The sequence below is a fragment of the Ambystoma mexicanum genome, chromosome 12 (genome assembly GCF_040938575.1).
Source record: "Ambystoma mexicanum isolate Mex_15411 chromosome 12, UKY_AmexF1_1, whole genome shotgun sequence".
In the NCBI taxonomy this organism is placed as follows: Eukaryota; Metazoa; Chordata; class Amphibia; order Caudata; family Ambystomatidae; genus Ambystoma; species Ambystoma mexicanum.
This window is the reverse complement of record NC_090936.1, coordinates 594,058,267-594,076,743: the sequence shown is the minus strand read 5'-3', so window position 1 is coordinate 594,076,743 and position 18,477 is coordinate 594,058,267. Positions and strand designations below refer to the sequence as shown.

The window sequence follows — 18,477 nt, the reverse complement described above, 5'->3', positions numbered from 1 at the left end:
TTGGCTTGACAGGGGTATCGTGTTGGTATTGAAAAGCAAAAGGTGAGGTGAAGGAGCATTTGCACAGCCCACATGGGTTTGAGTTTACCGTGGAGTGGGATATACCCAGTGAGACCCACGTGGTGCAGTTTGAAAGGAACGGAACATGGGTTAAGCAACATAAATGGGGTTCTTTCGACGTTTATACAGTATTTCAGCCTTCTAAGGAGCAGGCTGTAGACCACTGCGTCATGATCCTGAGAGGTTGAGCACTCATTTTGGTTTTTAGTAATAATATTTATGTCAGTTTCCCCTCATATCCTAAACGGTGGATTCTGTTTTCCTATCCAGTCTAAAGCCTACAGGTCTACCATGTAAGATATTACCCCCTTCGGAATAGTTTTGTAATTAGGCTAATCTATTTAAGGATCTTGGGACAGGAACAGGAGATGAGACGACGAATTTTGGAGAGGTGGTCAGGGACGCCCCTTTACTTATTTCATGATGGCATAATCAAAGCACATCATGTTTAGAATAGGCCTTCAGGGTTTTTACAACTTGGATCATTTTAAGTATCTTTTTGGGCGGAATGCTCAGAGGAGGAAAGGGTCCCCAGGGGTTTTGTTGGCTGGTGGGGTTGATTTAATGTGGAGTCATCGTTTTATGATGGCAATGATTTTGTTGCTGAAGAGTTTAACAGTATTTACAGCATTTTCTATGGTGTCTTGTACATGGGGGCTCTCTTGTCTGAACTAGTTGGTTGTCTTTGACACAGCAAACTATTCCTTCATTTTATTGTGTGCCTCTAGTATTCTGTTTGAAACGTAGGTCCGTCTTCTATGTTGGATGGTGCACATGCAGCTTTCAGCATGGATCGAAGAAGCGCATGCATCTTGGCGCAATGTGTATAGTCGCCATTTCCTTTCCAGTGGTCTGCTTGTACTTGTGAGGATGGCTAGGTCTATGCTAATCATCAAACGGGTCTATTGTTAGTTGAAGCCTTTCCTGTAGGGATGAGATGATAGCGACGGGATGGGAGAAAGCTGTAACGGGGAACGGTAGTTTGGACAAGGGGTTTATCCCTAAAGGATTCTTGGGAATGGTATGGAGGGATCTCCACAGCTAGATTCAGAGAGCATGTTTCCTATAGGTTCTGAACCGTAACCAAAAGCAGGGAATGGTCAGTCCAAATTGTTCACCGGATCCTGGGTGAGTGATGCCCAGAATCCAGGATATTAAAGCATCCAATTAGTGGTAATCGTTTTGAGTAAAACCAGAGCTTACTTTTATATCATATTGCATGTGTAAAAATGGTAAACAAAACGGTGCATTTAAAAAGATTTTGGACCCAATGAATTCAGCAAAACTGAGTACCAAAGACTGGAGACAATTCAGTGCCTGTTGCCTCAAAAGACTCAATTCTGGGCGAGGAGTGCAGAAAAATAAAATCTGTTCCTCTGACAATGTTCTCTCCAATTATTTTTTCTTTTTCGCAGTGTGCAGCTATGGACGGTTTCTTCGCTCGATTCAACTGAGGGATGAGGTGAACCACTATGCAACTGACCATGTGGAGTCAGATGTTTGGGAACATTTCAAAGCACATTTATCCAACTACAGCGGTTCAACTGTCATTAAATTCAGCCATTTCTTAAAAGAAGCGCATGCAACAATGCTTGAAAGTGCCACCGTAGAAATAATTCAAATGATGGACCCATTGGAAACATTCGCTGCTCAATACAATATGCCTTCCAACATTTCCACACATTTTATTTCCCCCCAAAAAAGTTGGACAGAGAAAAAACAATGCTCCCCTGATGAAACACACAATTGCGCAGACAATCTTTTCACATGCAGTGTTCCAGACATGGAACCGAGGCAGAGTGCCACAGTGGGCAGGAAAGGGTTATTATTATTATTACGGTATGTATTGAGTACAGACCTAGCTTTGAGAAGCAACAGAGAGCTTTACAATCATAATTGGAAGAACATAGTGAGGGGAGCAGAGAAACAAGGGAATTAACTACAGGGGAGGGGCGACGGGTGTTCAATTTGTCTGAAAGTGATCCACAAGCAGCCTGGGGAGGAAACAGTGGGGATTAAATCACCCAGTCTCGTGTAGGGTGGAGGCTGGTGGACCTATGTGTTAGGGAGGAGGCATTCCTTGAAGAGGAGGGTCTTGTTGTAAACGAGGGTTATAAACGCATGGAGAGGGCACATGGGTTGACTGTGGGCTGGAGGGGTGGGGGTCTTGGGGGATGTACCTCTTGACTAAAAATAGGAGAAAAAGGACAAAGAAGCCAACAAAGAAATGGAACGAGCATGCAGGGAAGAGGGTGATCCAGGAAAAACACAACCTAGAACTCTATAAATATGTTTACTGGGGGTATGAAATCACAGAGCACCACATGTCGCCCAGAGGTACAGCCAAACATGTTTTCTCTACTGGGAAAATTATGCTCATCTGCATAAAGGGGAGCACAGGGCAAGCATTGCCAATTAAAGCTTATTTGCTAGTTGAAATAAAAAGCAGTCATGCATATGGTGTACAAGAGAATGCACCTACCAGTTTTCATGTGCCAGAAAAAGGCTTTCATAAGACTTCATGCGCCTCAGAATATGTGAACTGATATTCAAGTAAGTGTCGCTAATAACTAGTAATGTTCACACAGAACAATTAATATTCTAAATAAAGATTAGGAATTTGGATATACATATACACTTTTACTTAAATCACCCTGAGGCCATCAAAGTACATCCTAACACAATACAAAAAAACCCAGCTCATTTACATTATCAGAAATGATCAAACACAACTATACAAACCCCTTTGCTTTTTCACTTACAGAAATAGGGAGTCCTGAAACTGTGCCATGGTGGTTGTGCATGGACCTTTCCCCTAGTGGGGTAGTATTGGCACCAGAAAGGACAGAATTGTGATAATTACATTCAAAGAGGCGAATAGCACTATGAAGGGGGTGGGGACACATGAAAATCATGCTGTTTGTTTCCCGGCCATGGCTCAGCTTACTACCCAGTATACAATTGGTAGCCCATTGGTCTCTGAATTCCATCCTCACAAGGTCACTACAGGTGTTAAATCTGGAGCAGTTCACAATAGCTTCCAGAGTTACAAAAAGACAACCCCTTGTTGTATGGAGCCTTTGCATGCATTGGTTTCGGAGCCCATCCTTGGTTCTCGTTGATTCGAGTGTAACTTTGGTACCCCGTGCAAGAATACAATACCCGTCCTTTGTCCCCCATAATCGTTGCTATTGGACAAGCCTTCCCAGGCTTAAAATCTGGATGAACTATGGTAATCAGTGTGAGGGCAATGGTTTCTCACATGATGATTAGCCCTGGCGTTCCTAATCGTGTGCGTTGTATTGGCATTGTGTAACTTATTGGTTCCCTTGTGTATGGGCAGCCGGGCAAACTGCTCATCTCGATTCCCAGACCTTGAAAAGGGCACATGGGGCTCACACTGGATTGGCAATTGGGATGCTTTATTAGAGAAACCTGTATGGGGACCATTATTTCCAACGATGGAGTGGTCTTTATTGGCATGTATTTCAGGCTCCTCTGAGGGTTTTTAAGACCCTATGATGTCTATGGGGCCAGCGGGAAACCCACCCCTGGCGCTCTATCCGTTGGACTTCAATCAGGAACAGTAAGAGCCTTTCTATGTCTGCAAGCTCCGATAGGACTTGCTTACAATCCCATCCAATGACAGAACATGCCTCCGAGTTGGAGAGATCAATGGTAGGCAAAGTACATGGGCAAGAACGGTTGGGACACTTGGTGAGGGGAGACAAAGTAGGGGGCTATTTCCTAGACTGAAATCCAAATCCATCCAGGTCCTGCTAATAACAACAGGCCTTTCTTGGGGTACGGTCCTGGCCACAGATTCCACAAGATCCATTCATTAGTTCCGTGGGTACTAGGAGACCCGTCAGCACCGTTGTCACATCCTGATGTAATTAACAGACCTCTGTTTGGAAGCTCTTTATCAGAGGGACTATCCAGAAGGGTGACAGGGTGCCAGAAGGATGATGGGTGCTCCAATGGGGGTTTGTGTGCAGATGAGGGTAGCACGATATTGGCCTGCAACAATATCAAGTTCCATAACTGAAGGGGAAAGTCTGATTGACTCGTGCACCCCGAAAATGACCTTGCATGGATCAGACCCCCTTTGCTAGATGGGACCTCTGGTATAGCACTATGGGTGTCCTCTTCTTCTGTATCAGTAGTTTTACACCCTGTGACGTCCAAAGTGCTCCCAAGAAACTGGTTGATTTACTTTATCAGCTAGTAAGCATCTCCCATAAGTTTAATGGGGCTATGGAACTGCATCCTGTAGTCAGCACCTGGGATGGGGGGAGGTGGATGGGGCAGTTTACGATTTACAATTAATAGTTTCCTTTCGTGTTTGATAAACAGCAGAAAGCTTTGTGAAGGTTGGTGGGGGTGGGCGGCTGAAAGCTCCATTACAATCCTAACTGGCTCACTGGGGCGGAATAAATGGGAATAACGGTGGTCGTTCAATAGCAGTTCTGATAGTTCGAACAGTCCAGTTCAAATGAACCTCCCCCTGGCGCTTCTACTCACCTTTGGCAATACAAGGCATTCCAACTAGAGAACTCCCGCTTTCCCTATTGGGCTGTGCACTGCAGAAGCATGGACACAAGATTTTCTCTCCCCGCCCCGTGGGTGCCTAACAGCCAGCGGGAGTGCAACACCAACGCCCTTGATCCCCGTGGGCATCGGCCTTGCGGGAGTTGCTGGAGAGTTTTGAAGCTGGAGGGGCGTGACCTTCCCACCACGGGATAGAGTGACCTTCCTGGGTCGAAAATTGCTGCAGATGCGGGCCGCAACCCTGCACTCTTAATCCCTGCTGACTTTGGCTCTGCAGGAGTTGCTGTTAGGTTTTGAAGCTGGAGGGGGCATGGCCTCAACACCATGGGATACAGTGGCCTTCCTGATCCAAAAATTGATGCAGATCACGGGCCGCCCAATAAACTTTATTAGAGGAAATGGCGCCATACAGGTAGATTAGAGGCCACTGATTTGGGGTTTGATCAATGCTGGAAACAGCAATATGTCTGTTTAAGATGGGAACATAACTTTCACCTACTCCAAACAGATTTGACATACCCACTCCGAACTAAGAAGCTTCCAAGCAATTTTGCTTCATGCAATAATTTGCTAACTATGAAAATAATAGGATTACAGTTTATTCGGTCATGACAAATAAAGCCATCAACCACACAGGCATTACTTAAAACATGCGAGCTGGCGAGCCGGTTCAAGTGGAAACCGCCTGGGCACAAGTTACATGCCCAAGTGAAGCGAGGGCCTTAACGATGGGCCCCAGTGCTGTCACCAGCCAGTCCGTCCCGTCGGTGAGGGTGTTATTACTGTTAGCACCACAGGTTTTTAATCTGGGGTGCTGAAACCAATACTTTTGTTTCAACGAATGGGATGGCGTTCCGTTCATTCAAACAATTACTTAACGGAGATGGCCGCCATGGAAATGTAAGGCGGGGCTTCATGCAGAGCCTCTCTTCATTTCCACGGCCGAGACCCATAGTGGTGGCAGCTGTGGCGCTGCCGCCAAAGGAAGAAGGCAAGTGGGGGAGAGAAGAGATCGGAGACCTGAGGGAAGGTGAAGGGTGCGAGAGATGGCGGGCAGGTCAGAGCATCCTTGAGGATGCTTGGAATGCAGACTTAATTTATGAGATTCAGCCCATGATCCGAGTAACCTGATTGGCTGGTTCCCCGGCCCTGGGTGCTAATAATGCTTTATAAACATTAGCACACACCAAGGGAGAATCTGCAAATTGAGAGCACCATTACAGTATCTACATCTTAACCAGGTCAAGCTCATTAATTGGATATTTATTCACTATCAAGTTACCAGGGTGAGTTTGAACTTACATATTTTGAACGATTCTTGATATGTTTCCATTAACAATCTCTCAATTGACAGCTTGAAGAATTGTCACAAAAACTAATTTACTGAGCAGTTTTTCTAATTCATCTTCATGTTCCCAACTATTTAGAATTATTTAATTTTATTTATTTTATCTTTTTATGTTTTTAATTTGATGGTTTCATTGGATTTGGAACCACAATTACAATTTCTGGACCATTGCAGGGTTTGAAATTGAGGGGAGCTAGGAGCTATTTAGATCCTGCTTCTAGCATAGTAGAGACTGGTTAGCTTGATACCAACAGCTACCAGGAGCTACCTTTGGCTGCTCGGGCCAACTGGTGCCTTCCAAACATGTAAATGTGACATTAACTTTAGTATTTGAGAATGTTAATAAAGAAGATTTAGAAAACATTTAATATATATATTTAAACACAACGGTTCATACAAAAAGGGACAAAAAGCCTAAGGAGCATCTCTGGTAGCTCCTGGTGCCCCTACGGGAGCTCCTGCCTACAGGGTGATTGATGCCCAAAACCCAGGAGCTGGGTTTAGCTCCGGCTCATCGAATCTCAATTTCGAACCCTGCTATTGTTACATTTTATTAACACCAATATCAATAATAAACTATCAAATGCAGACACAAAACTATAACGTTTAGTTATGCCCAATTTGCTCTGATGAAACTCGCAAGGAGTGGTGAAAGACTCTGCAATTTATGATGTTAAATCAATTAATTATCATAGTTACATTTTGAACCATATTTAGAAAAATGGATGTGCAAGACACGAGTTTTATGGCTCTATTGGTTTCACTGCTTCACCAGAGTGAGTGCATACTGTAATTTGTCGTGGCTGGCGCACAAACATTACTGCAGTAACTAGATACTGTTTATCAATTAGGTACCAGAGGTAAAGTGTTGTGCAGCCAACCACGAATATATTAGATTAGAGGCGATTACATGTACAATACCTCGACTCAATTATCTTTACTGGGTATTCAAGTTACTATGCCCAAAACAGGTTTGTGACAGCATTGGCTAGTCATGTTATTATACGAGTATTTCATACAAAATACTGGGCCACTAAATAAACATGCACTTGGGTTACTGTGTTGCATAATGCCAGTCCATCAGTTCATATACACAGAATGAAACGCCTGGTTTCAAAATAAAACCTGCGGCCGAGCATCAAACAGCGTGGTACAAATTAAGCACTGTAGCCCATCACAGGAAAGCTAAACTGACTGAGCTGTGTGGTTAGGGTGAAGGGGAATTGGAAAAGAAAGTATGGCGACTTTGAATTGTGCAGTTGTCAAAAGTGTGTACTTAGGGTGTAATTTTACTAACATAGTTGTGTGGCCAAACTACTTGTGTACTGCTAGAAACGTTTGTCGATGGTATAGGTGCACTGGGGATCTTGTGGGGTAGATGGAGAGCTTGTTCAAAGTGAACCATGAATGTGTCAGGGTCGGGGTAAACTAGTCAAGTCAGTAAAATTATCGTGTAAGGCTTTCATAAAAAGGAGGCGGGGGACTCCTTTTAAAAAGCGGTTCTAACCTTTGATGGAGGCCGGCATGAATATTATATTCTGAAGGGTGCGCTCAGATTTAAAAAATGTAGAAGGCCCAGGTCTAAGGGCTCAAGGGCTCCAGGCAACAGAGACCTTTAGTGACTGTGTGTGCGATACATTCCCACACTACACCACTTCCAGCAAACATCCCCTCAACTACCTCTCTGGAATAAAATTATCATCAGCCCAGACCTGGCCAATTCCCTTCTGCATACACTACTGGAACTCTCTCGCAAGGAAGGACACCCCTCTATCGACCTCTTCGACCAATGGCTCTCCGAAGCTATGATCCCCCATACCAACCGGATTCCCTTCCCAAAGATCAAGCCCACACCTCAAGTGGTACACCTCTTCCCTCAAAACCCTCAAGCATCACCCAGACTAACCTTACGCCACAAAACAAAACGGGCTTCGCAAGACTGAACAGGGCATACCTAAATCAAATCAAGAAAGCCAAAAAAAAAAAGAATTATAATAAACCACTATGGAAATCTCCAAATCCAACAATCCATGGAGGGAACTCTGCGAAATCCTAGGGGAATTACATTCCTCTAGTTGCCTAATACCCCCTCCCCTAACACACAAGCTCTCTGCGATGAACTATCCAACCTCTTTCATAACATTGTGGTTGAAAGACATTGCACCATCATCGTGAAACTAGCTCTGATCGCCACCTCCACAACCTGCCCTCTCTCAACTCAAATCCTTTATTCGCCCTCCCTACCAACCTTCTCTTCATTCACACCTACTTCTACAACCTACTAGGAATTAGCCGACCCCCTGGCTCACCTGGAGATCCTTGCCCACCCTTCTAAAAAAGATCCTTACCGCCACCTGTGCAGGCAATGTCGCTTACTCCATCATCAATAACTCCCTCTCATCTGGCACCTTCCCAGAAGCCTTCAAACCCTCTCCTGTCAAACTGCTACTCAACAAACCCAGCCTCGACCCACTCTCCCCATCAAGCTACAGCCCAATCTCCAACACCCACTTAATTGCTAAACTAATGGACCGCACTGCATACAAGCAACTTATCCTTGACCCAGCACAATCAGGGTTCTGACCCCTCTGTGGAACGGAATCCTCACTGGTCTCTATCTGGGAATAAACTGCTGACTCTGAAGGATGCGCTGCACTCCTCCTCCTCGATCTATCCACTGCCTTTGAAATCATCCACCACACACAACTCAGGAACAGGCTCCTCACCCTAGGCATCAAAGATTCTGCCGTTAATTGGATCTCCTCATTCATGTCTAATCGCTCACAAATCATTCTCCTCCTACCTTTTGTCCTCTGCCACTCGCCCTGTCACAAAACGTGTCCCACAAGCAGCCTCCCTTTCACACCTCCTCTTCAACATCTACCTAAGCCCACTGCCGGCTCTCATCCGCTATCACAACCTTACCTGCTACAATTACGCAGACGACACACTGATCATTTTCAGAATTCCCAATACTCCAGCCTCCCCACTTCCCAACCTCGCCTCTCGGATATTGACCTATGGATAACGACAAACCACTTTATCCTCAACCCAGGCAAATCAGAAATCATAATATGCGGCAAAACTGCTCTCATTCCCCAACCTATACCATGGCCACTAGGCCTGGGAGCCCCACCAGCAGCATCCAGCTCCGATGAAAGAACTGGCATGCACCATGGACGCAGATCTATCTCTCAAACACACCAACTCTGTATCCAGAACTTGCCACTTCCAGTTTTACATCCTAAAGCAAATCTTTCTCTATCTCTTCTATCCTCAAAGAGTCTCTGCAATACTGCCATCATGACCTCCCACCTAGACTACGCCAACGCCCTCTATCTTGGCAACCCAGCATGCAGGCTCAGGAAACTCCAACGAATCCAAAACTCAGCAGCCAGACTGCTCCTTGCCCTCTCACCCAGAAAACATATCACCCCACCCTTGGAGTACTACACAGGCTCCCTATCATCCTAAGAGAGACCTTCAAAGCCATGTGCATCACACCCCAAGCCATCCGCAATACAGCACCAGAGTTGCTATGGAGAAAAATCATCCACTAGCAACCCCCCAGAAATCTTTGCTCGGGCTTGGATCTTCTCCCCGCTATTGCCTCTTGCCTCTCCACTAGATTTGGAGGCCTTCTCTATCCTAGCTCCCACCATCTAGAACCCTCTTCCCCTGCAGATCCGCTGCACCGAGGACTGCCTTTCCTTCAAAAAAAGTCCTCAAAACCTGCCTATTTGCCACATTATCCTGAAACCCGTCCCTATCCTTGAAATTCCCAATTAAGCATATGAACATTCACCACCAGGTAGCGCCGGCTGTTATCGCGGCAGCCTGGCCCTGACACACTATCAAACACCAATCGTGACCTTGATTCCCACAAACACCACCAGCTGGAAACACAGGCCATTCTTCACACTATGAAATGTCACAGGATTGATCAGTCATGGCACCTAGCATGTACGGGGAAAACAGGCAAACGCCAGTCAAGTGGATGAGAAAGAACAATAGCACCACCGCTCTCGGATAAATTGGTATGTACAGGGGGGCATTATCATGGGAGGAATTGTGTGCAGTGGCCATGTCTTGCGCCAGGAGACAAGGTGGGGGTTTCTCATGCATTAATCGTGAACGCAAATCAAGAACTAGTCTGGAATCGCACTCTGAGAACTTGAGGGATGGGCAAGTATCACGCCTGGGTGAACTATAGGGTTGGCTTCCCATGGTAAAGGTAACAATGGTAAAGGTCTAGTACATGTATCATATCTGGGAAGATTTACCTTTCTCTCCACCTGGAAAAGCCTGTAAGCATAGCCTGTGCCCCTCCAGTTGCAATTTGTGAACCATAGACTGTCCCTAACCATTTTATCACAGCCACAAGAATCGACAGAGGAAGCCACTACCTGATTGGGCGTGCATACAACAAATCTACACCCGAACTGCTATGTACGTTAAATGCAACACTCCCGTGGACACTGGCTGCACGCATGGCTACACACACACAATCAGAATACAGCCACGACAATTCGGTCTCGCTGGTCACACAATTGTTCTGCCTACTCACACCAGATTACGCCTCAACACCTCTGACATCAGTATGCAGCGGAGACCTATTGGAAATTCAGGAACGCTGGACACATAGCAAGTCTCTAGCACTCAGGCCATCTCCTGACTCCTCTCAGCACCCATCCACATGTCTGACCTCATGGATGGCTTTCTACCGGAGCCTGGCCAGTCCTGCTAAGCCTTATTTGGCCAAATGCACACACGCATTGTAATCCTACCATGACCTCCAATACTCTGGACTTCGGTACCTGAGGGGTGTCCCACCAGAAGCACATTGAGACTTAAATTAATGGTAAAAGGCGCTATATAAATGACAACTACAATACAATACACATGCACTTATGCTCACCAGTGAAGCTTTACCTGGTATTTTAGCCGGCTCTGCTTTTCTCCATCGGCGGGCTCCTCCTTACTCAGGGCTAGGTTTGCTTTGCGATCGAAGTGCAGTGCACCAAAGCGAGGGTTGCTGATGCCCCCTGAATCTACCCGCTCCTCCACGGACAGCTCAAAGGCATCGTCAATGCTGAACTCGGGCTGCACCTTAGCAGCCATTTGTTGACAGGAAACTGCAACTCTAGTGGAGGGACCCAAGCAGAATCACCCCTCCACAACGGTGTAATTTCAGTAGAGAAAAAAAATAAATAACCCTGAGGAACCTCACCAGAATTAAAAAGAGACACAGCTGAGCAATTTCATTGGAGAAGAAAGGCCTTTAAGAAGAATGGTTGCCCTTTAAGTTGGGTGGAGTTCTCACTCGAAAAAGTCCCTCCTCGGAGGAGAAGTAAAACTCCAGTGAGGAACAGCTCAATCTAGAAGAAAGCTTCCCTGAGAAATGTGCCTAAGTTACCAAGAAGAAAGACCCACGTCAGAAACACACTGCAGTAAAAAGGCTACTCTAGGGAAACCTACCGAGGGAAGAAAAACTCCTTCTCTAATGCCATTTGTCACAGAAAGATCCCAGGGGTAAAGACGTGCTGCCTTGATGCTATCTGACCAGGAAAGATAGTGCCCATGTCCCTGGGGGATACGGCGAGCTGAGAAAGACTCGCCCACCCCTCTCTGAGAAAGAATGGACAGCCCCTGATGAAGGCCTCCAGCACACCCCTCTTCAACCAGAACAGAGCCCCATCTCACGCTGGGATGTCGTTAAGATGTATGGTGTGCTTAGACGAGGGGGCAGCAGCTTCCCTGTTTGGGCCACTCAAGCCGTGAGAAATGTGCTCAGATGCCCGGAAGTAACCAATGAAAAGTGGCAACGAAGCGTCGGCCCTGGGGGGGGAGAGGGTGGGGGTGAAACAGGGGGCAAACTTTGTATTCTTTCTTGGTTGGACTGTTCCTCTGTGTCCTCTTCCTGTCCACAATCTTTCTGTGCCTTGCTCCAACTTCGGATGGGGTGTTTCCGGTGGAGCACTGGTATAGGGGGTGACCTGGGTCCCTCAAAACCCCGCTTCGCTCCTTTCCTTTCTTCTTTCTCTGTAACTTTGTTGCCTGTTCCCTGTCACTGGGAGAGAGTCCACTTCCTCCCCCTGCCCCGCCTCCATCCGTCAGCCGAGAGTTTCACAACAAGCACAAACGCTTGTCAAAAGAAGCCAAGCGCAGAAGGAGCAGGAAACGGCTGCGCGTGTTTCCTCGAATCACGCACCCTGCACACAGTCCCTAGGTGATGCGTGACTTTTGGGTGTAGAGCTGATGGACCAGTAAGGTAGATCAGTGGATTAAGCAATTACTGTTGAGATATGTGTATGATTAACATTGACGCAACTACACCCAAACTTGTGACTGGGAGGCTAACCGCGTCAAATGGTAGGGGAGGGGCCATCTTCAGAGACTTTGTGTGGGCTGGGCAAATTTACTTGTATTGTGCCCCTACCCCATTGTCTCAAAGGAATGTTTTGGGACCTAGTGTAAATAGCAAGGAGTGGGACAATGTAATGCTCATTGGTCCAGTAACAGTGTCCAAAATATGATAGGATAAAAATGAAAATCTTTTTAATGCTAACTGCCCGCTTGGTGTTGCTGTGATTGTGTTGTGGTGCATGGCTGGATTTGTCATTGGTAGTTTGTGGTGCATACCAGAACTCTCACGTTTCCCTTTACTATGCATGAGAAGGCCATCCAGTCCTATTGTTTCCCTTTGGATCCTGGGACTTGTAGTTTGTTCCCCATGTTAAAGATAGGAAAACTGCACGTCCCAGAATTCAAAGCATAAACAAGACTAGATGGCCTTCTCACGCATGACCACGGGAAACTTACCCAACTGCATTGTACCATATTCCCATGTAAGACTGAGGGGTGCTACAGTTTCAGTGTTTGAGGTGTTAGTGGGCAGTCAGAAGGAAGGTCCTAGGAAACGGACTAGATACTGGGATCCCTGAATTTACGTCAAGACATTGTGTTACCTGACATAGCCTAACAACACATGTTGACTCCAGCAGCAAAACAACATAGGTTACACAATGAAATGCACATCAACTGAAGACAAATGTCTACACTAAATCTTCCAAAACAGCACACAAACCCACCACAGATATACCAACACAACTCTCCACACTGCTTAAACACAACTCTGACAGACAAGTCAGTCAGTCAACTACACAATTCAAGTTATCAGTTGGGAGCGCAAATTACCCACTACTCTAGATAAGTCGCAAAATACCAAATACTTACACACTGGACTGGGAGGATAGCTCAGGGGCAATGCGTTTGTCTTGGAAGCAAGACAAGACATAGCAGACACAGGTTCGAATTCTGGGCTCACGCTTACAAACCAGTTCCAGTATTAAGCGTGTTATAAAAGAACAATTATAATTCTAAGCAGCCTTATCTTTTGAGATCTGCACACATCAACATTGCAACAAAGCATCTTTGCCCCGCCCCGATGTTGGTCGCCCAGCCAACCGCCTCCACATCCTGAAGCTCCAAGAAACCATGAAAAAGTGAAGTGTTTTCTGCAAGACTCAATAACACAGCATAACAAAGAGTGTCACTCATTTTTATTTGGGGCAGTACTCTGAAAGGCCCAGGCAACTTCTGTGACTGGCAGCAGCAGGGCATAAAATAAATGTTAGTCTGCTATGCTATAATTTCCGGCTCAGTGACTGGCTGGTGAGCCTTTATTTCTGCCTCGCAAATTAAGCGACAATGATGGCTAGCAGGCTTGGGGTCCAATAATGGAGTCACCATATTCATCATCATGAAATCTGGCTCATTGTAAGGCAGTATTTTTTATTAATAGTGTGAACTTAATCACTTCTAATGATTCTACTTTATGCAGTTTGAGATAACGCACTTTGTTTAAGCATGGAACCCAGAATTCTAACACCCTCTTCAAATTAGGCACTTGGTTGCACATATATTCTGATCTCCTCTTTGTACAAATATTTAGGTTTTGGCTTTCAAGGACTAAAGTCATACTGTCTTATAGTGTTTACTTGAAAATTAAATTACTCACATAGTAAAGCAACCTGAGACTATGTAAATATTTATAGAAACATGTTAAAAACAAAAGAATATCATTATACTCTTATTTTTCACATCGTGAATGAAAAACCTCAACTCCTAGAATGCAAAATAATGATAGCCTGATACATCTCCTATTGTACTGCACTGTGTGTTCAGCAGTTTAAGAATACACAAAGTCTTATTTCTTAAGTATGTAAATTGCATGGAGCGGAACTGTTATGCTTGCTCTTACATTCAAACAGATCATCTACAATAAAATAGGACTGGATGGCCTTCTCACGCATGGCCACTGTAAACTTGGGAGCTCTGGGCTGAAGGTGTCATGCATGACATTGGGCCAGGTGGCAGCTATGATTACTAAGATTTATTCCACGTGCTGCTCCCTACATGACAACGTGTCCATTCCAGTCGAGAGATTGGAGTCCAGTCCTAGTTTTAAATGTGCATTTTGGAACTTGTAGTCACATATTTCCCTATTGCACACCCAGAATTATAAGCCGCAAAATGTAAATTAAAACCGGAACTTCACTAACATCACCCGATTGGAATAGGTCATGTTGGTATGAATGCGCTGTAATACACATGGGTGACCTTGATTAGTACAAATATTTTAATGCCTTCAATGAGTCAAAAATCTAACTAAACTCACTATGTCCCTCAACGAAGGACTATGCTGCCCCTGGGTGGAACCTGCCCTTAGGGAAAGGTGTTGTGCCGTCTATCTAACAGGGATAGTATAAGAGTAGACGGTCCCTCCACTAAACTACACTGCAAAGCCTGTGTTGGAAACCCTAATGAGAGAAATCCAGGAAAAGATGGACAAAATAAAAAAAAAGCAGATGTTACTCGACAACTATAACAAAAGATTGGCTGCACTTGATGCAACTATAAATGAGTTTCGAGATCTTAACTTGAACAAAAAGTTCATCAAGCTTAAGAAGGACATCGCAGTCTTTACGCACTTGCATATTTATCCCTAAACATCAGAGGAGTACAATACCGCGGAGGCGAAACAAGCGAGAAGGGACATGCAATACCAGAATACCGGGAGACCTTATGCTCTCTCGAGATCAAGGGATGATGATTGGTATTCGTCAAGTATTAGTTTGGAGAAGGATACCAGAGCAGGTACATCTGGAATATGTAATGAAATAAGAAATCGCCAAGGATCGCCAAGGGCAACAGGTTCACTTTCAGTATCAATGGACCAGTACAATAACAGGAACATTAGCATAGCCTTTTTTAGAATCAAGAGGCAAAGGAAGAGGCAGGCAGAGATGGCAATACGAATTGTCCAGAATAACCAGGTGCCTAACGAGGCCCCCCCCCCACCGAGAGCGTATTGATAATGAACATTTCACAGCACGCACTCACTGAAGCAGAAACAAATGTATTACAGAAGGGACTGTCGTTCGTACCCGCAGCAAGATACATTTTTCAGACTTGCATGGAGATCACACAACTTATGAGAAAAATAAGACTCAGACAACATTTTGGGCAAGTAGAGGCTGAAGAAACAACCAGTGGAACTGGCCTACATGTACCATCGAGGGACTACTCCCCTACAAATGGTATCACACCAGAGGCGATAACTTTCGAGTAAGCTGTGCTAAAAAAAACTTGAGCTTTTGGAAAAAGACATACCCTTTATTCATAACAATTGCAGTAAAAAAAGAAATAAAAGCACTACAGTCCCTGTCTGAGAATTCAGAAATTACCATCAAACCCAAAGATAAGGGTGGTGCCACAAACCCACAGATAAGGGTGGCAGATAAGGGTGGCGCCACAATGGTTATGAATACAAGAGACTATGATCGTATGGTACAGCAACTCCTCTCTGATTGAACTAGTTATCAGATTCTGACAACAGACCCGACCAATTCCCTCAGAGCCATGATTGCCCCCATAATTAAGGAGGCAGAATCAGAAGGCTATATTAGCCATAAGGAAGCCACTGTCACACGTCTTTCCCCTTCTCACCTGTTTCTGTTGTGTACTTGCGACCTTCTGGGATTTCTTCTTCTTTACTGTCTGGGATTTGTATAGTCCCGAACGCCGGTCTTCGAAGTCCAGCGTGAGAGTAGCGGTTCAGTTTCCAGGAGCGTTCTACAAGTCCAGGGTAATTCCAGGAAGTAATTGAGGTATGCTCGGAGGCACGGAAGACCGTGAATCGAGCGTGGAAGGTTTTCCAGGAGATTGGGGAGGAAAGGGAACAGGAGGGAATTCACGGGACTGGGAACAAGGAATCAAGCGAGAGCCCCAATCAAACTCCAGCTAAGCACGTCCGACTACAGGTAGCGGTAGCGTTGAGATGTGCAGAGCCGCGGGGGCGTGTCCCTTTTGTAGGATGAGCAGCGTGGAACGCACAGACCAATCCGGAGTATTCTGTTCCGGGCGGCCATGTAGGAAGGATAACTGCATGCAATCCCCTGCGAGTCAGGGACCAGGAGGTCCAGAAAGGACGTAGACGACGGTTCATGACAGTATGCCTCCTCTGGAAACCAGCTCCTCTGGGTTTGCCCGGATGGATCAGATGAAATCGTCGAACCAATCTGGGAGCATTCATGTTTGACACGGGTTCCCAGGTACGCTCACTGGAGGGGTACCCTTTCCACTCAACCAGATATTGTAGTTGACCCCGTCGATATCTTGAGTCACAAATCCTGGAAACTTGTATTCCAGTTGATCATTTACAATAACAGGGGTAGATCTAGGAGCTGTTCGGGATGACTGAATGTATGGTTTTAACAGAGAAGTGTGAAAGACTGGATGGATTCTTTTCCAAGATTCAGGTACCCGAAGTCGGAAGGCCACTGGGTTGATGATTTCTTTTATGGAAAAGGGACCGTAGTATCTGGGAGCCAGTTTATTGGGGCACAGGTGTCGAGGAAGGAGCTTCGAGGATAACCAAACCTTATCCCCTACTGAATAGGAAGGTCCAGGTCTTCTTTTAGAGTCAGCATAACGTTTGACATCTTCTCGGGCCCGTTCTAGGTATTCCTTAACCTCCTTATGTACTGTGATGAGGTTTTCGATCCAGGAGTCTACTGCAGGTACTGGAGTAGGATGTGGGAGTACGGAGGGTAGGACTGATGGATGGAATCCTTGGCTACAGAAGAAGGGACTGGTCTTGATAGCTGAATCATCTGAATTGTTATAGGCAAATTCAGCCATAGGTATTAGGACTGACCAATCGTCCTGCACTTTGGTGGCGAAACATCGTAGATATTGTTCGAGAGTCTGGTTCACACGCTCCGTGGCTCCATTGGTTTGTGGATGGTAGCCAGAGGATAGGGCACGTTGGATTCTCAGAATACGACATACTTGCTTCCAAAACTGAGATATGTACTGAGGTCCTCGGTCTGAAATGATCTTGGAAGGCAACCCATGAAGTCGGAATATGTGTTCCAGGAAAATTCCGGCAAGGTCTGATGAGGAAGGTAGTTTGGATAAGGGTGTAAAATGAGCCATATGAGTAAACAAATCAATAGTGACCATGATTGTTGTGTAGCCTCTAGAGGGTGGTAATTCCACGATACAATCAGTGGTGATGACTTCTCAGGGTCTTGTTGGTATTGCTGGTTGGAGTAGGAGTCCGGCTGGCTTCTTATTATCGTGTTTGTTCTGATTGCAAACTGCGCATGTTTGGACATGGATCGTAATATCATCCTTCATCTTGGGCCACCAAAACTGTCTTTATACTAGATGGAGAGTGTTGGTTATCCCACGATGTCCCGAATGTAAGATATCATGACATAGACTTGTGATCCTTTGTCTCAGTCCAGGAGTGGGAATGACTAGGCGATTATCTTTGAATAGATACCCGTCCTTAGCTGTGAGATTCCATGTGTTATTTCTCTTGTGCTCCTTCCAGAGGTCCGAAAGTCGAGTTTGGCCTTGGATATTCTCCAGGAGGGTGAGTGCTTGGGCAACAAAGATCGTGTGAGGAAACATCTTTGGAAAGGTCCGATCCTCAGAGTTTTCAGAGTCAGGACGTCTGGAAAGGGCATCGGCAATTATGTTTTGTGATCCAGGGACATGATGGATGTGGAACTGGTACTGGGCAAAGAAGAAGGCCCAACGGGCCTGACGACTGTTCCTACACTCCAAAGATTGTAGAACTTGAAGATTTCGATGGTCCGTACGGACCTGGACTGGATGCCTAGCTCCCAGGAGTAGGTGTCGCCATTCTGTGAAGGCTTGGCGGATGGCTAGCAGTTCCTTTTCCAAGACGGAATAAGGAGTCTCACTGGGCGTCAGGGTTCTTGAAAGGTAAGCAATGGGGTGCTCCAATTTGTCCTCAAATTCCTGTTTTAGTACTGCTCCTATGGCGTAATTGGATGCATCCGTCTCCACTAGGAATGGTCGGTTAATATCGGGTTGAGCCAGGATGGGGGCTTGAGTAAACTCTGTCTTTAATCGTTGGAATGCCTTGTCTTGATCTGTAGACCAGAGAAATGGAGCATCTTTCTTCAAGAGAGCAATGA

At 45.6% G+C, this 18,477-nt stretch overlaps 1 protein-coding gene and 1 long non-coding RNA gene across 2 annotated transcripts in view; one reads left to right on the top strand and one right to left on the bottom strand.

Annotated features, from left to right (window-relative positions):
* Positions 1 to 12,242, bottom strand: part of TMEM134 (transmembrane protein 134) — a 93,498-nt gene extending 81,256 nt beyond the window's left edge. Inside the window, exon 1 of the mRNA XM_069628966.1 lies at positions 10,892 to 12,242. Within this exon, the coding sequence (XP_069485067.1) occupies positions 10,892 to 11,080 (189 nt within the window). The 5' untranslated portion in view covers positions 11,081 to 12,242. The remainder of the gene's footprint in view (positions 1 to 10,891) is intronic.
* LOC138513854 (uncharacterized) overlaps positions 12,122 to 18,477 on the top strand; it is a 230,265-nt gene continuing 223,909 nt past the window's right edge. The window contains exon 1 of the long non-coding RNA XR_011281826.1: positions 12,122 to 12,230. This is a non-coding gene — a long non-coding RNA (uncharacterized lncRNA). The remainder of the gene's footprint in view (positions 12,231 to 18,477) is intronic.